At 38.1% G+C, this 24,708-nt stretch overlaps 1 protein-coding gene and 1 long non-coding RNA gene across 4 annotated transcripts in view; one reads left to right on the forward strand and one right to left on the reverse strand.

Annotated features, from left to right (window-relative positions):
* Nucleotides 1-24,708, reverse strand: part of fam216a (family with sequence similarity 216 member A) — a 31,029-nt gene that overhangs the window by 5,919 nt on the left and 402 nt on the right. Inside the window, exons 2-4 of one of the 3 annotated variants that reach the window (XM_043715691.2) lie at nucleotides 20,733-20,773; nucleotides 15,190-15,335; nucleotides 601-727 (exon numbers count right to left, since the gene is read on the reverse strand). In XM_043715691.2, the coding sequence (XP_043571626.2) occupies nucleotides 601-727; nucleotides 15,190-15,335; nucleotides 20,733-20,773 (314 nt within the window). Of the gene's footprint in view, nucleotides 1-600; nucleotides 728-15,189; nucleotides 15,336-19,245; nucleotides 19,269-20,732; nucleotides 20,774-24,708 lie in introns of all 3 variants that reach the window. The other 2 variants (XM_043715692.2, XM_043715690.2) reach the window with 2 other exon arrangements.
* Nucleotides 286-23,590, forward strand: LOC122562661 (uncharacterized). Its single transcript, XR_015761260.1, has 2 exons — nucleotides 286-1,663; nucleotides 22,455-23,590. It is a non-coding gene; the product is annotated as an uncharacterized LOC122562661 (long non-coding RNA).

Raw genomic sequence — 24,708 nt, forward strand, 5'->3', positions numbered from 1 at the left:
AGAATACATGATTGAACAAACAGGATAGTCAGATTATTAAATGGGGAAATTTTATTAATTTTAGCCCCACAAATTTGCCTCAAAATCAATTTAAAGGGTAAAACTCTGGTGTAAGTATCCTGATTACTTCGCTATAGCTGATAACTGTTCTTAGTGTTGCCGTTCAGAGATCAGCTGCAACTATGCACGTAGTTAAATAATTTTCCTAGTCTGTAGCCTTTTAAGGGGAAATGTTTCAAAATTGAACAGTCTAAATTTAAGTTCAAGTATTTCTTAGTCTTCATCTCTTATTTCAACTGGAGTTTGCTTTTATTCCCTCTTCGAACTTTGTCTTCCATATTTCTTACATTCTCTTTCAACTCAAATCAAATTTTAACCCAAAAAAGGTCTGAAGAAGAATCAGAACTGACTCAAATTGATTTAGTTTCTCTCTCTCCACAGATGCCTCTAGACTTGGTGAGTTTCTTCAGCACTTTGTTACTTCTATTTCGAATCCTAGCATCTACAGTATTTTGCTTTCATTTTGGTCAAGCTTTGATATAAAATGCTGGACATTATAATCATGAAACTTTTAATCATCGTAAAATACTTTGTACTTACCAAGCTGGGTACGATGTTGCAACATGCTTAAATATTGTTTCTGCAGCAGCCTGTGCATATGATCTGTGCTGTAGATATTAGCAATACTATATAGATAGCGCTTCTGCCCTGTTTTCAAGCCTGGATGCTAGAATACAGTGTTTAAATGGTCATTTAACATACTATTTTTAAAAAAAACAGTAATATTTAAGTTCATCAAATTAACCAATCTTGAATTAAAACCTAACTGTCCAAATATTGATCAATATTTGGTTCACAGGTTTTGTCCATTTGATAAAGGTATTGGTGAGTGCATACAGAAGGACAATTTCCCTAAACGTGTTCTATCTTTTGCCTCAAGAACATAAATTAGTGAAATGAATGTGAATCCATTTTGTTGTACAATAGGATGCAACAAACAGCAAGAATGACTAATATATCTTTAATGGTAATGGTTGACAGAAGAATGTTGACCAATAGAATTGCCTGCTATTATATGGATTTTTTTTATTGTTCACTAAAGGCACTAAAGCATGTAGATGTGGTATTACACCTCATCTGAAAGATTGTTCTTTCAATAATACTGCACTTCCTCAGCACTTCTACATCAGCTTAGATTGCAAGCTCTTATCATTAGCAGTTTCCCAGTCAGAGCGCCAAAAAAAAAATCAAACTACAAAAAATTTATTGTTTCCAGGATTGTAGTGTTAGTACAACTTGAAGTGCACCAAATAAAAAATGAAATAAAATACTTGGTAGAAAATAAGAATGAACTTTAAAAGTAGAACATTATATAGATGTATAAAATCCTTGAACAAAAAGATTGGTCAGTCTCCAGTGCATAAATAACAATGGAAAATATCTGTTATTCCCATTTACTTCAGAGGTGAGATTATAATCCCTCAGCCGGCTACAAAATGAAGTATTGATTTTTTTTTTCACTTAGTTCAAGGCCACAGGAAGTTCATGAATTCATACAAAACCTTTGGATACCTGCCACATTCCAGCTACTGTACTTGGCTCCAAATGGATCATCAGCTGAGCAATTATTTTTAAACAAAAACCTCAAATTTGGAAGAAAAAGGTATGATATTGCCTGGGGTTGACGAGCTAATGAATAGGAGCTAAACAGCTGCTAATCAAAGTAAGTTTCCAACACCAACAAGTTTCCAATTGACCTCAGGACCTATTCAAATAACTACTCTACAGGAGTACCTGAATAAAAGGTTTCAAGGAGGATAGGCCAAGACAGTATAAATACAAATATCCACCACTTTCCAAGCAAATGTAAATTGTAAAACAAAAACAAAATTAAAATATGTAAAGAGCTTGCATGTATGTAACATGTTATATTCTTAGGACATCCTTAACCACTTTGTATACATATTAGCGTAAATTAATTGACAACTAGATCAGACAGGTAACAATAAGTGTAAGGACCAATTAAACTATATTTGTAGAGTTAGTTTGGGGAGATCTTTGACAAAGCAGCTCCTCATTCATTTTTGAATAGTGCCATGGATTCGTTTATGCACACATGGCCAAGCAAGCTGGGGTAGGGTTTAATATTCCACTCTAAAGATCGTATATACATAATATATATAAAAAAATATACACACGCGCACACACATCACTCCCCATTCCCCATTCCCATCCCCACAAGATAGCACTCTCTCTCTACACTGCAATGAAGTGTCAATGGAGATTATGTACTCTCATTCTGCAGAACAATGAGTTAATCCAGGAGAGAGTGTATTACTATTGAATCAAGGTTGACATTTTTATATGAATTTCTGCAAAAAGTGCAACTGATTGACTTTGCAGCTATTAAATTATTTCTCTAAACACACTAATATTTTTAAATATTGGATAATACATCTTATTAGCCATTAAATAATATAAATTGTATTTCTGTAGTGTCCCAATGCACAAAACAAAATGTATAACAAGGCCATAATAGAAGATAATAGATCTGATGATCAGAGTCTTTGCCAAAGCACAGGTGTTCAGGTGGAAAGCAAATCAGAAAGGTACAAGGAGGAAATTCCTGACCTTAAGTCTAGACAACTAAAATCCTGGCCATCGATTGTGATGGATTTAAAATCAGAGTGCACAAGAAGCCATAATTAGATTAACAAATATTTCTGAGGATTGCTGAGCAAGAGTTGGTTACAAAGAAAAGAAGGGATGAGGCCAAGAAGAGTTTAAAAACAACAATGAGCATTTTAAAATCAAAATATTGGTTGACTGGGAACTAATGGAGATATATAGATACAGGGATGATAAGTAAATAGAGCTTAATGTGAGTAAGGGCAGGATACCAGAGTTTTGGATAATAAGTTTCCAGAGAATTGAATTTGGAAAACCAATCAATTGTGCAATGAGAAAGTTGACATTAAGCAAGTATATGAGAGGATGCAGAGGAGATTTGCCAGGGTGTTGCCTGGGCTGGAGTGTTGTAGCTATGAAGAGAGACTAGATAGGCTGGGGTTGGCTTCCTTCAAGCAGAGAAGACCGAGAGAGGACAGATCTACAGAACTATAAAGGAGCATAGAGAGGATAGTTATAGAGTCAAAGAGATGTACAGCAAGGAAAGAGACCCTTCAGTCCAACCCGTCCATACTGACCAGATATCCCAACCCAATCTAGTCCCACTTGCCAGCACCCGGCCCATATCCCTCCAAACCCTTCCTATTCATATACCCATCCAAATGCTTAAATGTTGCAATTGTACCAGCCTCCATCACTTCCTCTGGCAGCTCATTCCATACACGTACCACCCTCTGCGTGAAAAAGTTGCTTCTTAAGTCTCTTTTATATCTTTCCCCTCTCACCCTAAACCTATGCTGTCTAGTTCTGGACTCCCCAACACCAGAGAAAAAAACTTTGTCTATTTTTCCTATCCATGACCCTCATGATTTTATCATCTATAAGGTCACCCCTCAGCTTCCGATGCTCCAGGGAAAACAGTCCCAGCCTGTTCAGCCTCTCTCTATAGCTCAAATCCTCTAACCCTGGCAACATCCTTGTAAATCTTTTCTGAACCCTTTGAAGTTTCACAACATCTTTCCAATAGGAAGGAGACCGGAATTGGATGCAATATTCCAAGTGGCCTAACCAATGTCCAGTACAGCTGCAACATGACCTTCCAACTCTTGTACTCAATACTCTGACCAATAAAGAAAAGCAAACCAAATGCCGCCTTCACTATCCTAACTACCTACAACTCCACTTCCAAGGAGCTATGAACCTGCACTCCAAGGTCTCTTTGTTCAGCAACACTCCCTGGGGCCTTACCATTAAGTGTATAAGTCCTGCTAAGATTTGCTTTCCCAAAATGCAGGACCTCTCATTTATCTGAATTAAACTCTATCTGCCACTTCTCAGCCCATTGGTTCATCTGGTCAAGATCCCGTTGTAATCTGAGGTAACCTTCTTCGCTGTCCACTACACCTCCAATTTTGGTGTCCTCTGCAAACTTACTAACTGTACCTCTTATGCTCACATCCAAATAATTCATGTAAATGACAAAAAGTAGAGGATCCAGCACCGATCCTTGTGGCACTCCACTGGTCACAGGCCTCCAGTCTGAAAAACAACCCTCCACCACACCACCCTTTGAGCCAGTTCTGTATCCAAATGGCTAGTTCTCCCTGTATTCAGAGAGATCTAACCTTGCTGAACAGTCTCCCAAGGGGAACCTTGGCGATCGCCTTACTGAAGTCCATATAGATCACATCTACCGCTCTGCCCTCATCAATCCTCTTTGTTACTTCTTCAAAACACTCAAACAAGTTTGTGAGACACCATTTCCCATGCACGAAGCCATGTTGACTATCCCTATCTGTCCTTGCCTTTCAAAATACATGTACATCCTGTCCCTCAGGATTCCCTCCAACTACTTGCCCACCACTGAGGTCAGGCTCACCGGTTTATAGTTCCCTGGCTTGTCCTTACCACCTTCTTAAACAGTGGAACCACGTTAGCCAACCTCCAATCTTCCGGCACCTCACCTGTGACTATTGATGATACAAATATCTCAGCAAGAGGCCCAGCAATCATTTCTCTAGCTTTCCACAGAGTTCTACGGTACACCTGATCAGGTCCTGGGGATTTATCCACCTTTGTGTTTCAAGACATCCAGCACTTCCTCCTCTGTAATATGGACATTTTGCAAGGTGTCACCTTCTATTTCCCTACATTCTATATCTTCCATATCCTTTTCCACAGTAAATACTGATGCAAAATACTCGTTTAGTATCTCCCCAATTTTCTGCGGCTCCACACGAAGGCCGCCTTGCTGATCTTTGAGGGGCCCTATTCTCTTCCTAGTTACCCTTTTGTCCTTAATGTATTTATAAAAACCCTTTGAATTCTCCTTAATTCTATTTGTCAAAGCTATCTCTTGTCCCCTTTTTGCCCTCCTGATTTTCCTCTTGCCTAATACTGTCAAAACTGGCCTTTCTCCAATTTAGAACTTCAACTTTTAGATCTGGTCTATCCTTTTCCATCACTATTTTAAATCTAATGGAATTATGGTCACTGGCCCCAAGGTACTCCCCCACTGCCACCTCAGTCACCTGCCCAGCCTTATTTCCCAAGAGTAGGTCAAGTTTTGCACCTTCTCTTGTAGGTATATCCACATACTGAATCAGAAAATTTTCTTGTACACACTTAACAAATTCCTCTCCATCTAAACCCTTAACACAATGACAGTCCCAGTCTATGTTTGGAAAGTTAAAATCCCCTACCATAACCACCCTATTATTCTTACAGCGAGCGGAGATCTCCTTACAAGTTTGTTTCTCAATTTCCCTCTGACAATTAGGGGGTCTATAATACAATCCCAATAAGGTGATCATCCCTTTCTTATTTCTCAGTTCCACCCAAATAACTTCCCCGGATGTATTTCCAGGAATATCCTCCCTCAGCACAGCTGTAATGCTATCCCTTATCAAAAAACGCCACACCCCCTCTCTCGCCTCCCTTTCTATCCTTCCTGTAACATTTGTATTCTGGAACATTAAGCTGCCAGTCCTGCCCATCCCTGAGCCATGTTTCTGTAATTGCTATGATATCCCAGTCCCATGTTCCTAACCACGCCCTGTTCGGCCCCTTGCATTGAAATAAATTCAGTTTAATTTATTAGTCCTACTTTGTCCCTGCCTGCCCTGACTGTTTGACTCTCTTCTGTTCTCAACTGTACCCATCTCAGATTGATCTCTTTCCTCACTATCTTCCTGGGTCCCACCCCCTCCTTACTAGTTTAAATCCTCCTGAGCAGCTCTTAACAAATTTCTGTGCCAGTATATTAGTCCCCTTCCAATTTAGGTGCAATCCGTCCTTCTTGTACAGGTCACTTCTACCCCAAAAGAGATTCCAATGATCCAAAAATGTGAATCCTTCTCCCATACACCAGTTCCTCGGCCATGCATTCATCTGCTCTATCCTCCTATTCCTGCCCTCACTAGCTCGTAGCACTGGGAGTAATCCAGATATTACTACTCTCAAGGACCTCCCTTTTTTTTAAAATTCCTGCCTAACTCTCTGTAATTGCCCATCAGAATCTCAACCTCTTCCCTTCCTATGTCGTTGGTTCCAATGTGGACAATGACCTCTGGCTGGCCCCTTGAGAACATTCTGCACCCTCTCTGAGACATCCTTGATCCTGACACCAGGGAAGCAACACGCCATTCTGTTTTTTCGCTGCTGGCCACAGAAACGTCTGTCTGTACCTCTGACTAGAGAATCCCCTAACACAATTGATCTCTTAGAACCCGACATACCCCTGGTTGCATTAGAGCCAGTCTCAATACCAGAAACTTGGCTGTTTGTGCTGTTTCCCTGAGAATCCTTCACCCCCTACATTTTCCAAAACAGCATACCTGTTTGAAATGGGTATAGCCACAGAACACACCTGCACTAGGTGCCTACCTCTCTTACCTTTCCTGGAGTTAACCCATCTATATGACTGTATCTGAGACTTTTCCCCCCCTTCCTATAACTGCCATCCATCAAATACTGTTGCTGCTGCAAATTTCTCATTGCTTCTGTCTCTCCAACCGATCCATTTGATCTGATAAGATTCGCAACCAACAGCATTTATTGCAGGTATAATCCGCGGTAACCTTTAAACTCTCTTTAAATTCCTACATCTGACAAGAAGCACATATCACTCTACTAAAGGCCATTTTTGCTCTTTCACAGTCTACAGACCCAGTAAATAACTGTCTTATTCCTCTACAAAACACTACCCCAGTTTAGATTAATAGTTATGGTTTGTATTTTAAGTTTAATCAAGAGACATATCTCAAAAAACATATCATCAAGAAAGAACCCACTATACTCACTGCAGACTTTCTGTAGGCCACTTAAAACAATGAACTTATCTGATTCTGTGTTGTGAACTTGGCCCAATCAGTTCCTCCAAGATTAGTTGTGAATTTCACTGTTTGTTAATTTTCCCAGACGCACTCCGATGTCCAGCGATACATGAATTCAAACAGCAAAGGCAGTAACTGTGCAGGTACACTGTGGTGTCAGTTTCTTTTTCTGTCTCTCTATCTATCTCTCCTGCACTGGCCTCACTATGTGCTTCCTTTGTTTGTTCTTCTCCCTTTTAAAACTGCTGTTGTTTTGACTTTTTTTTCCCCAAAGTTCCAAAACAATGCAACAGCATATAAAACAGTAATTGCTGCTCCTGGAATTGGAGGAAATCACCTCCAGCACCTAAAATACCTCAAAAAAGGAGCAGCTGTTATAGCCAGAAACTTTTCCCGTCCTCCATCTTGGATTATCCAGAATCAGTTGGGAAGATGTTTTCCCATTAATAAAAAGGTTAATTTGCACAGGCCATAAATTTAAGGCAAGGGGCAAGAGGTTTAGAGGGGATTTAATGAAGAATTATTTTACCTTGAGAATGGTGGGTATCGGAATTGGTTAGCTCAAGGAAAGCTCTGAAATGAGAGGAAGACAAAGGAAACATTTCAAAGACTCCCTGAGGCTTCCCTCAAAAAATGCATCATTCTGGAGATCCTTATCCAGAAGAAACCAATTTGGAGAAACTTCCTGTATGAAGAAATACAATTCTTTTGAGAAACCCATCAGTAAGATGAATGACAAAAAAGGAATTGGAAAAAGAAATATCAGCAATCTCAAGGCCAAGGTCCAATTCCACCTCCCGGAAACAGCTACCAAATGTCTGGTCAGAGATGCAGCTCTAGAATTGGACTCATCAGCTACACAAGGAACCATAGAACACATGGCCAGTGACACAGAATTTCCTAGGCTGACAATCATACTAATTAGTAAGTGATTGTTGATAATGATGAAAGAAGAATTATTTTATCCAGATGGTGGTAGGTATCTGGAACTCACCATCTAAATGAATGTTAGAGGCAGGAACCATTGCAATATTTAAAAAGTACTTGGAAGAACATTTGAAGTACCATGGCATACAAGGTTTCAGGTCAAAGTGGGACTATTAATAGATTGTCTCCACACCGGTCATCAAGCACAATGAGCCAAGAAATCTATTTCTGTGTTGTACAACTCTATGATTCTGTGATTTAGTTGAGGGAGGGGCAAGGTTAAGAAGACAAGAATCGATGTGTACTATGAATATAGGTTATCTCAAAAGGTCAAATTTGACACTAAGGTTCCAAGGAGTCAGATTTAATTTCAGTTGCCAGGGAAAAGGATGGAGTCGGTAGCTAGGGAACAGAATTTACAACAGGAACCAAACACAATGGTTTCATTTTATGCAATATTATTTGCAGGAAATTTATGCTTATCCAGTACTAGATGTTTAATAAGTAGTTTAATAAATAATAATTTAGCAACTGTGGAGAAGCTACATTACGTAGTGACAAAGTCGCACTGGGTGTCATCAGAAAATACTGTCCAAATCATTTCGAATACAGCAAGGTTACTTGGCAAAAGTAATGATTCTATTTTGTTAATCAAGATTGCTGAAGATTGGCACTTTCACAGAAATAGCGCTGCATGGGTTGCTAGGCAAGTGTAGTTACACATGTTAAAAGTAAGCTCATTAAAATGGATGAAGTTGTTCTGCAAGTTTAGAAAAGTCAATAATGCTGAAGAACAGAAGTGTGCTTTATAATACAGCTTTCTCAGTGATTCCAATCCTTCTGGCTTTCCTCTGCCTTTTCTGGAAATACTGTTATGTTTTCTAGTTGAGTGGTAATTGCAATACCTTTAATGTTAGACATAAGTTATAGGCAGTCAGCCAATGCAGAAGCCTATCATCTTTATTCTTTTAATGAACCACTGAACATAAGACGCAGTCAACTGATAGTTTAAAAATGCCATTGTTGCACCAAAATAATACTGTTTGAAGTTTGACATTTTACAGTGGTCTATTTTTACATGTTAAAATCATCAAAGTCCATGGGGATAGTGGCCAAAAATGGTGTTTAAGTTCATCAGTCGTGTTCTTGTTGAATGGACTATTCGTATTCTTCTTTATTTTTGTAATTTTGTTTTTTCTTGTTTTGTAGTTTTATATAAGGCTTATGTTTTTTTATAACACTTGTACAATGAAAGGGGAGTGGCCAGTTCTCCCAGTTCTGGGTGTTTTCTGGCTTGGTTTGGTTTGACTTGGCTTTACCAAGCAGTCTGTTTGAAACTGCTGGTCAAAGCAAGCTGCTGGGAGAAAAGTTTCCCGGATTCAACAGAGGCTTTCTGGCTGACTCAGGTTCTTACAGGAGAGATGACACAGACAATGTTTGATTTTACTTTTTTAGACAAGGGGGTGTTTATGGGGATCTTGCAGGTATTTGCAACAGCATCATTAAGTTGCGATAGAATCAACTGGGTTTTCAGATAAATTATGTTATTCTAAATTCGGTTTTCTTTTGTTCGTGTGTTAATAAATTCTGTTTTGTTTAAAATAGAGTGGTTTGACCAGCTGCGATGCTCCTGGAATATTCACCTTACAATACTTAAAACAACTAGGAAAGTTAGGTTCTGGGCTACTTTCTTAAAATGTTTTGAGGGGTCTGGCCTGGTCCATAATATGGCAGATGCTAGAAATCTGAAATAAGAACAGAAATTGCTGGGAATACTCAGCAGATCTGAAGCATTTATGGGGAGAAATGAACTAGAGTTAGAAGATTTCAGATCATTTAGCATTGCTTCTTTCTCACAGATGCTGCCAGACCTGTTGAGTTTTTCCAGCATTTTTGTTTTTAATATGCTTTTACAAAACGTTGATTAAGAGCTGGAAATAACAATCTAGTTTTGAATTCAAGATTAGATGTCACGTGACCAGGTTATAGTCCAATAGGTTTATTTGAAAAAACAAGCTTTTGGAGCGCTGCTCCTTCATCACTTCACCTGAGCAGTGCTCCAAAAGCTTTTGATTTCAAATAAACTTGTGGAACTATTTATGAAGTTTGAGAACCCCAAAATGTAAAACAAATTCTATTTTACTGGCTTACCGTAATGTTTTGGAGTATTGGGAATTCAAGGGTTAAAGATCCCCTATTAGAGTGACTCACTATATGTTTGATCGTGTACCTGTCCTTTGACAGGTTGAGACTGGAAATTACGGCAGGTGTCTGGCTACCTCCGAACTGCCAAGATCATCTGGAGTTGTACATGTGTATTTTGCTCCCAGCCCTGGGCAAAGATATTTGTTTCCCTGAAAGACTGTCAGCCCTGGTTATAAATCTTATTAACTGCCTCCTATTCCTATTAAGACACTACCTTACCTATTAACAAGGGTATGTGAAGACCAACATGAGAACAATACTAAATCCTACTATCTACCTCCTTTCCAATTAACATAAGATTGTGAATAATACAGTAACAAGCTCCTGCGAACAATTCGCTATTTGTCATAGGAAGGTAGCAATCACTAGTCCTTGTAAGATTCAGAAATACCTGTTTTTGTGCAAATGTTGACTCTTAACTCCAGATGACACAAGTTTCAGTTCAAAGGTAGACACCTTATTACTGAACAGCCAGCGAGAGATTCTGGGTGACACCAAAGGAGTTTCATAGCCTTCATGTGGTGGCACCCCTCAATGAATCTCTGAACATTACATGCAAGCAGTATACTTTATATCTTGTTCGGGTGTGACTAATACAAAGTTCTTAACATCATCTGGCTAATTGCTACTATGCTGTTAAAGCAGGTATTTCTCAATCTTACAATGACTAGTGATTGCTACCTTCCTGTGACAGATAGAATTGTTCACAGGAGCTTGTTACTGTATTATTCACAATCTTATGTTAGTAGCAAAGGAGGTAGATAATAGGACTTCGTATTGTTCTCATTGTTGGTCTTCTTCTTAATAGTAAGGAAGTGTGTTAATAGAAACAGGAGGCAGTTAATAAGATTTATAACTAGGGCTGACAGTCTTATTCAGAGAAACAAATATCTTTGCCTGGGTCTGGGATGTCTCCAGATGATTTTGGCAGTTCAGAGGTAGCCAGACACCCACTATGAATTCGGTTCTCAGCCTGATATAGTGAGTCACTCTAATACAGGATCTTTAACCCTTGAATTCCCAATACTTCAAAACAGTATTATAAACTAGTAAAATAGAAAATTTTACTTTTGGGGTTCTCAAATTTCACTATAACCTGGTATTGTGTGACTTCTGACTTTATCCACCCCAGTCCAACACTGGCACCTCCACATTATGAATCCAAGATGTTTAAACTTGCAGTTCCAGTAAGAGACCTGGAATTTGTGCTGCTACAGACAAAAATGATTGGATTGATTGAATCAGATGACTAGCATATTGAGACACAAGGACTTTAACAGTCAAGCACAAGAAATGATGACCATGGTTTGTGCGGATGGATGTTAATGCTAACACACTCCAAGAAGTAGACAATGCACCCTTCTCTGTCCAGTAACCTGATGACAATCTGGCACTGTAAATTACTTGCTAGACACTATGATGTATTGATCTCTGCTGTATGCCTATTAAAGATTTGCAGTTGCTAATAAATTCTTGAATTCTGACAGTTTTTAAATGTATTTGTTTTGTAAGCACTGAAAGTGATAGCTCCCAAAAGACAAAATAATAGATTGCTAACAATATAGACTGAAGACTCCATTGAGAACTCAGAGTTTATCTATTCAGACTTTAGTTTTAATATCTGGTTCATAGTAGGTGTTACATATAGTCTGTTATCCATGCAACAAGTCTGCATGTGCAGAGATGTCAGGCAAGGACAAGAGCCATGTTTAGCTTACTCTCTCTTGTTTGCTGACTGACCTGCTGTGATTTTCAGCACTTTTTTGTTTCCAGTACAGATTCCAGCATCTGCAGTAATTTGCTCCTACAAAATGAGGGTTACCGGAGATACTGTCCTTAGTTAAGACCTGTGCTGCTTGTCTTTGTAAGGACACAAACAGTGTTAATGGTGCACCCATTTTTGATGGGTAATGTGGCCAAAATATTCAGAAGGTTAAGCAACAATAAATGATCTGCAAATTTCCTTAACTTGCTGGTTGACTTATACCACTCCAAAAAGGAATTTTATGGTGCTGTGATATTATCCCTACGTCTAGACTGGAAGGTCTGGGTTCAAGTCTCAGCTGCTCAGAGGTGTGTTATAATATGTCTGAATGGATTGGTTAAAAAATACTTTTTTACACCACTCTATAATTTGTTTTCTATGAATGGCATCTTGTTATGAGTCTCACAGGTACATTTAAGAATTTGCTGGATTTTAATTAATTATTTAGACTCACCATATAAAGTTAAAATTCGTAATTAAGAGTATATCACCAATTAAATGCTATGATATTTATAAACACATACTAATCAACATCTCTGGTCTAAAATGGGAACACTATAAAGCGTTTAATCTCATTTCTGCATGTTGTCAATTCTTGTTAGTGATTTTAAAAAGTAAACAATTTTATTCTCTTACTTTTCCTAATACTTACCTATCTGAATCCAATCTTTATTTCCCTCCCTATTTCTGTATCTGAATTCACCCATTCTAATTCACTTTCTATGACCATAAGAAATAGGAGCAGAAATTAGGCCATTCAGCCTATCGAGTCTGCTCCACCATTCCAGCATGGCTGATAAGCTTCTGAGTTTAGATTAGAGTGGTGCTGGAAAAGCACAGCAGGTCAGGCAGCATCCGAGGAGAGGATTGTGAACCCCATTCTCTCATTTTCTCCCTGTAACCCTTGATCCCCTTGATACTCAAGAACCTATCTATCTCAGTACAGCATGGAAACAGACCCCTCGGTCCAACCCGTCCATGCCGACCAGATATCCCAACCCAATTTAGTCCCACCTGCCAGCACACGGCCCATATCCCTCCAATCCCTTCCTATTCATATACCCATCCAAATGCCTCTTAAATGTTACAATTGTACCAGCCTCCACTACATCCTCTGGCAGCTCATTCCATACACGTACCACCCTCTGCGTGAAAATGTTGCCCCTTAGGTCTCTTTTATATCTTTTCCCCCCCTCACCCTAAACCTATGCCCTCTAGTTCTGGACTCCCCGACCCCAGGGAAAAGACTTTGTCTATTTATCCTATCCATGCCCTTCATAATTTTGTAAACCTCTATAAGGTCACCCCTCAGCCTCTGACGCTCCAGTCAGTCTTAAATATACTCTATGACCTGTCCTCCACAGCCTTCTGTGGCAATGAATTTCATAAGTACACCACTCTGGCTGAAGAAGTTTCTCCTTATCTCCATTCTACAAAGGCCCTCGCTTTACTCGAAGGCTGTGCCCTTGGGCCTAGTCTCTCCTACCAGTGGAAACATCTTCCCAACATCTACTCTGTCCATGGCATTTAGTAATCTGTATAATTCAATTAGATCACCCGTCATCCTTCTAAACTCCAAGTGTAAACCCAGAGTCCTCAAACTTCCACATAAGTTAAGCTTTTCATTCCTGGGACCATTCTCATGAACCTCCTCTGAACATGCTCCAGGGCTAGTACATCCTTCTGAGATATGGGGCCCAAAACTGCGCACAATACTCCAAATGCGGTCTGACCAGAGCCTTATAAAGCCTCAGAAGTACAACCCTGCTTTAATATTAATGTCCTCTCAAAACAAATGCCATCATTGCATTTGCCTTCCTAACTACTGACTCAACCTGCAAGTTTACCTTGAGAGAATCCTGAACTAGAACTCCCAAGACCCTTTGCACTTCAGACTTCTGAATTTTCTCCCCATTTAGAAAATAGTCCAAAATGCATGACCTCACACTTTCCCATGTTGTACTTCATCTGCCACTTCTTTGCCCACTCTCCTAACCTGTCCAAATCCTCCTGCAGCCACTCCACCTCCTTGATGCTACCTGTCCCTCTACTTATTTTTGTATTGTCTGCAAACTTAGCCAAAATTTTCAGTTCCTTAATCTAGATCATTAAATGTATAAAGTGAAAATGTTCCTTTGATTCTTTCTCCATCTTTAAATTTCATTTATGAGATTGTCAGCTGTGAAACAGAGAAAGGTGTCTGATGCCCTCCTGCCCTCATCATAATATTAACAGCTTGCACTTAAAGAAATTATGAAAGAGAAAGAATTTTGACTTGCAGGATGCAGCAAAATGGTGCTGCAAGATACCTTGCTCCTGCAAGGTCAAGCCAAATATCTTTGAGTGAAGGTGAACAAGCAACTAATCACTAGAAAGAAGCTCTTGCATTCAGGAAAAAAAGAGAATATTGGTCAGCAAAGAAAATACATAATTCACTCTGGGAGAATGTAAAATTACACCAATCATAGGGATGATACAGCACACTAGGCCCATCATTTCTATGGCAGCTCTTTAAAAGAGCTTTTAGACTGACTGCTTTAAATTGTTTTTTGTGTCTGGCATTTTTATATGGCATTGGCTGTACAACACCCTGGGAGGTTCTTATCCCACAAAAAGCTCTTTACAATTGCAATTTTTTATAAAAAGTCAAGGTGTGGCATTAGATTGCCTGCTTATCCTATTGCATGAGGCAGGCACAGCAAAGATCAGCACTCCTATCAACAGCATGAAAACCCAGCAGCAAAGGCTAGACTTCACCCCAAGATCCTAATACTCAGCATTCCAATATTAACAAAACTCAATTTTTTAAACAATGTGGTATTTATTCCTTTGAGTTTGAACCTGATGTGAGCCAATATATAATTATATATCTTCCACTACCCAAGCTAATTACTTACATCTAGGGTAAATCTTGGGTAGAGTAGTGGGTCTGGGTGGGTTACTCTTTGGAGGGTCGGTGTGGACTTGTTGGGCCGAAGGGCCTGTTTCCATACTGTAGAGAATCTAATCTAATCTAAAAAAGTCCATGCAACTTGTATGTATTAGCTGTCTATTCACTTAAATCCATTTCAATAGATAGATTGAAGTTGTTTTTGGGTTAGGAAGTATACGCTTGTAAAGTATAATACCGTAAACAAAAATAAAATTGTATAAAAGCGCAGCAGATTCTATCCTTCATTGGTTGGCTTCCTAGAAAACAATTGGATAACAGAATTATTTTGTCTATGTTAATTATAGGTTTTGTTAAGTAGAATGCCCGATGCAAGTAACTGCCTGGGAGAGTAGGATTGAGAAAAGTAGTATATTACAGACATGTAGCATAGACACCACCTGCAGAAATGGTGCATTCTCCACTGATTTGGGGATGTGAATAGTTTTCAGCTGTGGACTGAGTGGTTGTTGCAGCATGACTTGATACTCTCTGCCTTTCCGTTCCTTCATTTCAGCTACTTTTTCTGTTGGTGGAAACGTTAATGCTAGATTTAAAAAAAAGCAAAAGAAATAAACAATGTATTTAACTGAAAAAGAAAGTTTTTCATATATGTTTTAAAGTTTTTAATGCAGCTTTGATCATTTTAAAACATGAGCTTATCTTATTTATTTTCAGGACATGACTGACCTAGACAATTTATAGCACTGGATACTATTTTTACCATGTTTCTCCACCAGATTTCCATTCTATCCGTGCTTTCCACTCCTTGGTGTAGAGTCCTGGAGGACACTGGAAAATCCACATTTAGTTCTCTCTCCTAATTCTCCAAGATGACAATGGCATGCCGTTTTTAAAAATCATTGCTGTCCTTCTGATATTGGTAGTCCTAAAATTTTTACTTAGTGAAAAATGGCCACATATGTCAAAGTTAGGGCAATGTTCAATGTGCAGGTCAGCTCTTGTTCTTCTTGGTAGCACAGCTTGTAGGATTCAGAATTGCTGGAGAAGTAAACTTGGTGAGTTGCTACAGTATATTTTGTACATGTTCACCTATTGCCACACTAAACTGGGTTTTGTTAGCGTTGTGACTGCAACAACTTTTTTAATTACATTGAAAATTAGAAACAAGTACATCATAAAGTGCTTCAATGGAATATCAAACCACATAGCAGGTAAAGAGCAGGGCTGCTAAAGATTTAGATTAGAGTCGTGCTGGAAAAACACAGCAGTTCAGGCAGCATCCGAGGAGCAGTAAAATCGATGTTTCAGGCAAAAGCCCTTCATCAGGAATACAGGCAGAGAGCCTGAAGGGTCTCTCCACCCTTCAGGCTCTCTGCCTGTATTCCTGATGAAGGGCTTTTGCCTGAAACATCGATTTTACTGCTCCTCTGATGCTGCCTGAACTGCTGTGCTTTTCCAGCACCACTCTAATCTAGACTCTGGTTTCCAGCATCTGCAGTCATTGTTTTTACCTTGCTAAAGAGGTGTGTCTTCCTTTTAAAGGAAGAAAACAAGTTAGGGATTTAAGGAGGTCACTCCAGAGTTTGGGGCCCACGGCAGGTGATGACAATTTCATAACCCTTTTGACTTGAAGGCAATTGAAGCACCATTTAAAGTGACAAGATAAATCCCTCACTTTGTTATGGTGACTTTATATTTATTAATTTTTGTGAACTTAGAGTCATAGAGACGTACAGCACTGAAACGGACCCTTCGGTCCAACCCGTCCATATTGACCAAATATCTCAACCCAATCTAGTCCCACCTGCCAGCACCCGGTCCATATCCCTCCAAACCCTTACTTGAGAACTTTTTATTTTCCTTAAGAGGCATTCCCCAGAACCAGACCTAGTAATGAGATATACCGATTAGTAAAGTTTTCTAAGCATACTTCAGAATCTGATCTCCATCTCTGCCCTTTACACTCTTAACAATATCAGTCTATGTGCAGATAAATGGTCTTGCATTATTATTCTTATCATATTTACACTTCTCTGCAATTTCCTTGCAAATTTGCTCCTCTATTTTTCCCGTTATTGGTGGCCTATAAAATACACCCAGCTGTATTTGACAAATATCAGGTTTAGTATTGGTCCATGCAATTTTACACTCCACTTATTGACAACATAAAACTGACATTCCATGTGATCCTGGTTATTTTGTTAAAATTATTTAATGATTTTAAGAACATACGAATATTATGGACCACATTTTATTTATCTTAGCGGAGTCAGTAATTAGGGCAAACAGACTTAATTGATTGGTAGAAAGTTTAGAAAGGAGATGAGGATTCTTTTTTCATTCAGAGTGATGTTGCGGTCCTGGAACTCATTACTGAAAGACTAGTAGAAGTAGCAACCCGCAAGTCATTTAAGAATGTATCTGGATATGCAACTCAATATTGGAAAATGAGATTAGGTTAGATGGCTCGCTTTTTGGTCAGCACAGACTCAATGGCCCAAGTAGCTTCCTTCTGTGCCGTAAATGCCAATGTTCAATTGCTTACTTATGTTGTATATAATCTTATTTGCAAATAAATCTGAACAAAGCATGAGACTGTGTGCAGTTCTCTAATGTGTCATCTGAGATCTGGGAACAAGACTATTTGTATTACCAATATTTACTGGTAATCAGTTTGATGTAGTTGATTGTTAATTAGGTCTGAATTTCACTCATGCATTCCTAATTTTCAGTTCATAACCAACTCAGTCAGTTCTGGCTTAGTGAGAATGCTGGCCTTTGTATTTAACACAAGTTTCTAGTCTTAAACAACAAAATAAAGTGATATTTATTGGTTAAAAAAATTCCTAACTTGTTTATATCACTTCAATTTTATAAAATGAACAGAATCAAGCTCCCATGTCATGTAGAGTTTGTAATGGAATGAAGTTCATCACCATCACTGCTTGAAACACTGCTGTAATCCCAGGTTTGTTGCTGTTATGATATTTGCAGAAATTACATTTGAAGAATGTAACACATCAGGTTAAAATAAACACACTCCCTTTGTTTACAGTTAGACCCATCTGACCTGGTTAGGGTATCAGGCATACATTTTTGCTTTTGTTCAAGTTCAAAGGCAACCTCAAGATGTGAAATGGAAATAGTTTTTGTCTGAAAATCTCTTCCAATCTAGTTCCTGGTGGGCACTGAACAACAGCACAACATTTTCACTAATTTGGAACTAATTTAGCAACCTTACTCTAGTTAAGTGACATGATTGCAGTTGTGGAAGTGGAAAGCTGTTCCAATGGTTCAATAATGGTGTGTTATTTTGAGATTGACCCAGATGAAAAAGTAAACTTCAAATTGGATTTAATAGCAAACAAATTAATCTTAAAATATGCAAATTATTTTAATTACTAACCATTCTTTAATGTAATGAGCACTAGTAATGTTTTTCATTTCCTATCCACTTCAGAAAACATGAACAAATGGCTTAAAGATTGATTTTCCAGAATAAGTGAGGACATATTACTGTTTCCACTTTCTTCAGTAGTAATGTGTAAATGACAACTATTGTTCCCCATCATCCCTTATCAAATAAGAGGGTAGCACTTGAACTTTTCTATATAACAATCATACCAAGGTGTCAATGTGCACCAAACAGTTGATTTTATTATGCAGACACCCAAACAAATGATCATGCTTCTTATTTATGGTTAACGGTTTTGATGTGGTTTGCCATATACCAAAATAAAAGATGCTAAATGACCAGCATGCATAACGGGTTGTTTTATCTATATAGGACCTGCCTTGATAGTCCTAATGAGTGGTTTGATGGCCTGGTGTTCTACACGTCCAGCACTCAGGTTCTGGCACAGCCATTTGACCAGGGAAGCAATTTCCTTGGTCAGTTCTTTGAAACCAAATTCAACAGTTTCTTGGAGTTGTAATAAGTTGGAGTTAATCTTGACTAGTCTAGAATCCATACTCTGCAGCGTAGTCTCAACTGAGTTCACAGTGGAGCTCACCTCCTCCACTGCTGATTCTATCTGACTGGTACTGGACTCAATTACACCTTGAAGCAGCTTCACCTCAATCTGAAAACTGACTTGCATCTCTTTGAATGTATGTTGGAGATTCTCTTTCACTTCCCCTAAATTGGTCAGCCCGTCCTCTAACATTGCCAAATTGACTGGAAGGTCAGCATCCTGATGATCTTTTTCAGTTTGCCATATTTTTCTTCCTCTTACCCTTACTTTGCTCTCAGCATATGTGTTAGTTTGTTTGCCTTCCTGTTTGGCAGTTCGAATCCTCAATTCCTGCTGTCCTGGAGGTTCTTTCTGAATCAGACAATGGTCTGAAGTAAAAGTTGGCATTAGATTACATTCCTCCTGTTGGCTACTTTGCCCCTGTCTTTGTTGGTTGAAACATTCTGGAATTGCTGTCTGTACAACACTGTTAGTATTAGCTGGGGAAGGAATTGGTGGATTAACTTTTCTGCTGATCACCTCTTGGAATATTTCTGTAGCATCTGGAACAAAATTATGAATCATGAGTAGCATTTCACTCAGTGTTGTATCTTGCCCATTAAATAACTGGTTCTTATTTATTAAAGACATCAAGAAAGATTACATTTACAATAGTTAGAAAAAAGTTTGCACAGGCCTGCAGTCATTTCTTTTTGACATTCGTATGTTTGTGTGGGTCTTCACCAATAGAAATAACTATGCAAAATGTTGACAGTTTTCTACAAAAATGTGGATGCAGGAATACATATTGAAATTGAAAAATAAGGATGAAATACAGAATTTTGATCCCACTTAATTTCTAGATTATACTTGAAGCAAGATTTTAACTAATTGAAACTTATCCACTTTAGAGTTAAAAATCACACAACACCAGGTTATAGTCCAACAGGATGAAGGACCGGCACTCCGAAAGCTAGTGTGCTTCCAATTTAACCTGTTGGACTATAGCCTGGTGTTGTGTGATTTTTAACTTTGTGCACCCCAGTTCAACACCGGCATCTCCAAATCACGGCATGCCTTTGGTATTGACTGACTGTTTTGCATAGCCACGAGCTATTGACAAGTACATAAGTAAAGCATTTTTGTTTATGTATTAAACAATTTAATTTGTTTATTCTCATAATAAAGTATAAAAGGAACTAACTATATTGCAAAACATCAGGTTAGTGAAATAATCCTTCCTTATCCCAAATCCTCCCTTTCACCAATGCTTGCCAGTGTAACCTCCACCCTTTTAGTTTGCTCATGAAGAAAGAGACTGCAATCTATTCCCCACCTAATGCAGAGGTGGGAATCTGGTACATAAGTAATTATAGTTGTCTGTATTCTCTAGTCTACCAGAACTAGTTTTCTCTAGTTCTTTTAATAAAACATTAGTGTATACCAACTTCCACATAAAATCATCATTGAATCCCCCATACATTTTAATTGAATTTTAATGAAGCCAGTAGAATTCTCTGGAGCATGGTCATATTCGTGATCTATAATTTTTCTAATATGTGAACTATAATTAGATTCGGTTTGATCCAGCATCGAATCAGTGTCACTGACAAAACAAATTTAACAGCATCACATATATTATGAACATATATATTAAAAGCCAAACAATCCCAAAACTGAGCTAAATCCTGTGATATATCCAACATAAAAGTTTTAATTATATTACTATCTGTCAATATTAGGTTTAACTGACATTGACCACGGGCAATTGTTTAAGCTTGAAAATGGTAAATTCATGGACTTTACACAACATACAAAATAAACAAATTCTTATAATAATTAGCAAAATAGCTAAAACAGAAAATAATACCAATATTCCAATGAGGTCAGAAGTCAAATGGCTAAATATTTATTCATCTCACCTAGGAAGTATATCAGCTGTTAAAGGTATTTGTGTCATCTTTGTACATTATTAAAACTTGAAAGATGCCACCAAGAAAACAGAAAAGTAAAAAACTACTCCTTACCATTTGAATCATGAGTTTTTGGAAAATTATGTCCTCGTGTCCTAAAAGAAATAGTACACTGAGAAGATGCCATTACATGCAAATAAATATATAATTAAATATGCAAATGTTAACTTTTGAACTTCCAATAAGAAATTTTAAAATTACACCATTCACTTTAGCTTATGCTGCTTAAATTAGAAAAATAAAATCCAATTGAAAGAAACTGGCCAAAATTGGATTATAAGAAGGAACACTTGTACCAATTTAAACTGTAGTCTTATTGCTTGATAGATCTCGTGGGCGGCACGGTGGCACAGTGATTAGCACTGCTGCCTCACAGCGCTAGAGACCCGGGTTCAATTCCCGACTCAGGCGACTGACTGTGTGGAGTTTGCACATTCTCCCCGTGTCTGCGTGGGTTTCCTCCAGGTGCTCTGGTTTCCTCCCACAGTCCAAAGATGTGCAGGTTAGGTGAATTGGCCCAGCTAAATTGCCCGTAGTGTTAGGTAAAGGGGTAAATGTAGGGGAATGGGTGGGTTGCGGCTCGGACTTGTTGGGCCGAAGGGCCTGTTTCCACACTAAGTAATCTAATCTAATCAGTCATATATCATTCAGCAGAACAAAACTATTTACACTGTGGAAGACAAATTTTATTGACAATTTTATTTTTCCCCCCCCCCCCCCCTTTGTCAGATCCTCCATTTCCTAATTAGCCGGGTTCACTCTTTGCAGGAGTAGTTACTGTGAGTTTACTTAGGCTAGAAATTGAAGGGCATGGGATTTAAAAAAGGGAAAGTCTTGTTATAACTGTACAGAGTGTTTGTGAGGCTGCAGTTTTGGTCCCCATATTTAAGAAAGAATATCTTGACATTGGAGTCAGTTTAAAAGATTCCTGGATTGAAGGGGTTGGTATCAAGAACACTAAACATGTTACATCTTTATTCATTAAAGTTTAGAAGAAGCAGGTGTGATTTTATTGAAATATTCAAGATTCTGAGAGGGCTTAACAGGATAGATGTCAAGAAGATGTTTTCACTACTGGGGAAATCTCGAACTAGGGGATATAGTTTTCAGAATGAGGGACACTCATTTAAAACTGAGATGTGAAGGAATTTCTCTCCCAGATGGTAATGACTGTCTGAGCAGAGAATTGGGGAGGCTCGATCACTGAAAGTACATAAAGAGGCAGCAGGGTAGATTTTTGAAATATTGGGGAATTGAGGGCTATGTAGAGCTGGCACAAAAAAGGAATTGAGTCCTAGGGCAGATCAGCCATGATCATACAGAATGCAGGGCAGACTTGAGGGGCTGAGATGCCTTCTCTTGCTCATATTTCTTGTGTTATGTTGAATCTTTCTAATCTTCCACTGATTATCATAAGAGTTATATCAAGTAGATAGATAATTTGGTCTATCCTAGCTCACATAATCAGGGCAAAATTATGTCTCCTATCAAAGTGTTCAATTATTTATTTAACTCAGCTGACTTAAACAGAATTTAATTTTATTAGTCATCATTTTGAAGCAAGAAAAATAACTCCCTGAAATGTTGTGTTTCATTATCATAAGTTTAATTATAATTGCTCTGTTCCTACAACCTTGGTTTTTTTTTTAAAAGTACTGCTCTACATTTGCCATTCCTACTCAAGAATGAATGATTAATGGAGAAAAAAGAATGTTGTTCATCTATTCTGAGACTGATAAATGAATGGTGGTTATAATAAGTTTTTCCTTTTTTTAGGTTGGGATCTTGGCAGAGATGACTGACTCTTCAAAAAAAAAGGAATGAGAACCATAAAGTCAAAGAGCTGCACAGAATCGGACTCTTAGGTCCAACTCATCCATGCTAACCAGATATCCTGGATTAATCTACTCTCATTTGCCAGCATTTGGCCCATATCCCTCCAAACCCTTCCTATTCATATACCCACCCAGATGCCTTTTAAATGTTGCAATTGTACAAGCTTCCACCACTACTTCTGGCAGCTCATTCCAAACACATACCACCCTCTGTGAAAACATTGATCCCTTTCAAATCTTTCTCCTCTCACCTTAAGCCTTTACCCTTTAGTTTTGGACTCCCCTAGCCTGCAAAAAGAAACCTTGATTATTCATCCTATCCATACCCCTCATGATTTTATAAACTTCTATAAGGTCACCCCTCTGCCTCCACCACTTGAGGGATAATGCCCCAGCCTATTCAGTCTTTCCCTATAACTCAAACCCTCCACCCTCGCAACATTCTTCAATATCTTTTCTGAACCCTTTCAAGTTTCACAAAATCCTCTCTATAACATGGAGTCCAGAATTGAACTCTGTATTCCAAAAGTGGACTAACCAATGTATTGTTCAGCCGCAACATGATATCCCAACTCCTATATTCAATTCTCTGACCAATAAAGACAAGTATACCAAATGCCATCTTCACTACCCAGTCTACCTGCAACTCCACTTTCAAGGAATCCTTCAGCACTTTCACAATGAAAAAAGAGCATTGAAAACACTATGCTTTGGAGTTATTCAAGTTGCCATGTCTCTAATGGACAATGCACCCTGTATCCTGGTGAACTACATTCAGGCTGTCATACCAAATTCTTACTAGGGATTGGTCCGCAGTATAAATCTTTTTTATAATTTCACACAAAATTAGCAAGGGGTACATAGGATGAGTGGCATGTAAACTATTAAAATGCTAGTACAGGAACATAGAATTTGGGCACAGGGTTAGCCCCTTTGCCCTTCATGACTGCTCCATCATTCTATAAGATAATGTCTGATTTGATTTTACTTTCCTGACCACTCTCCATAGCCCTCAACTCCCTCAACTTTCAGAAGTTTATCGAACTCTGCCTTGAATAAATTCCAATGACAAGCCTTTACTACTTCGAGTTTTTTTTTGTGTTAATGAAAAAGTATATTGCTAGAGAATAGTAAACAATACTTTATATCATTCTACACCTTATGTGGAAGTGTATAATAGTAATACAGGGTGTACAGAGTGGGGAAAAAATGTTCTTTCAGAGAAGTTAAATCTTGATGTTTTAATAATAAGTAGCTTCCCAATATTTATGAAGCAATTGATCAGCAAATTATAAGAATAATCAAAGTAAATTATCTTTTACATAATACAGAACCTTTGGAAAAATAAGCTGCCATAAATTATGAAGCCGAACACTGATTATAATCAAATAAAAACATAAAATTAGAATTGAGACAGCTTTAAACTTACAAAGAAACACAGACATTCAATGTGAAACAGGTATTTTACCAATGAAACATCTGTGGTATTTTGTTACTCCAAATAATCATCCAGTACAATGTGACAACTAATGAAGTACAGAAAATAACTGCAATATCTTTAAAAGTTCTAAAGTGTCAAATGTAATAGTCCAGAATAACTCTAAAATAGGGCTTCAATAAATATTCTCCCAAGTGTTTAATTTTCTGATGTTGATATTAGACACTGGAAATTAGAGAAGTCAGGATAATAGCAGTCTGCACAGCAGCTGACAATTTGCAATACAAACAACAACAATGAGCACCATTATCCACCTCAATGTTTTCATCACAGTATCTCATTTCTTTTTAGCTGTAAATAGCCTCAGCAACCCAAGGGAAGCAAGTGGCTCCATCACAATGGGTGAAAATCATAAATGATAAATATTTCCCTTTTTACCTAATGCAGAAGATGAGCCAAGCATATTTAAAATATAATTAGATATTTCAGTAAGTATCGTCTGATTCCTCATTTATTTAAAAAATGCCTTTTACTTTAAAAGTTTTCTCATAAAATTTGCAATGACAACCAAGATACATTCTGAGGTCAACGGTTATGAAGACAGAAACAATGCTGAAATGAAAAGTAACCAGAAACGATGAGAAAACGTTGAAGTGACGAAGTGCAAAATGCAACCAGAATAACATCAACTCAATTAGCACGAAACTTAGTGTTTTATATTCTCTTTTAAGAAACTTCAAAACTGTGGAGGCGAAAT

The sequence above is a fragment of the Chiloscyllium plagiosum genome, unplaced genomic scaffold (assembly GCF_037043375.1).
Source record: "Chiloscyllium plagiosum isolate Xiang-an unplaced genomic scaffold, Cpla_swu_hap1 HiC_scaffold_24, whole genome shotgun sequence".
Classification (NCBI taxonomy): domain Eukaryota; kingdom Metazoa; phylum Chordata; class Chondrichthyes; order Orectolobiformes; family Hemiscylliidae; genus Chiloscyllium; species Chiloscyllium plagiosum.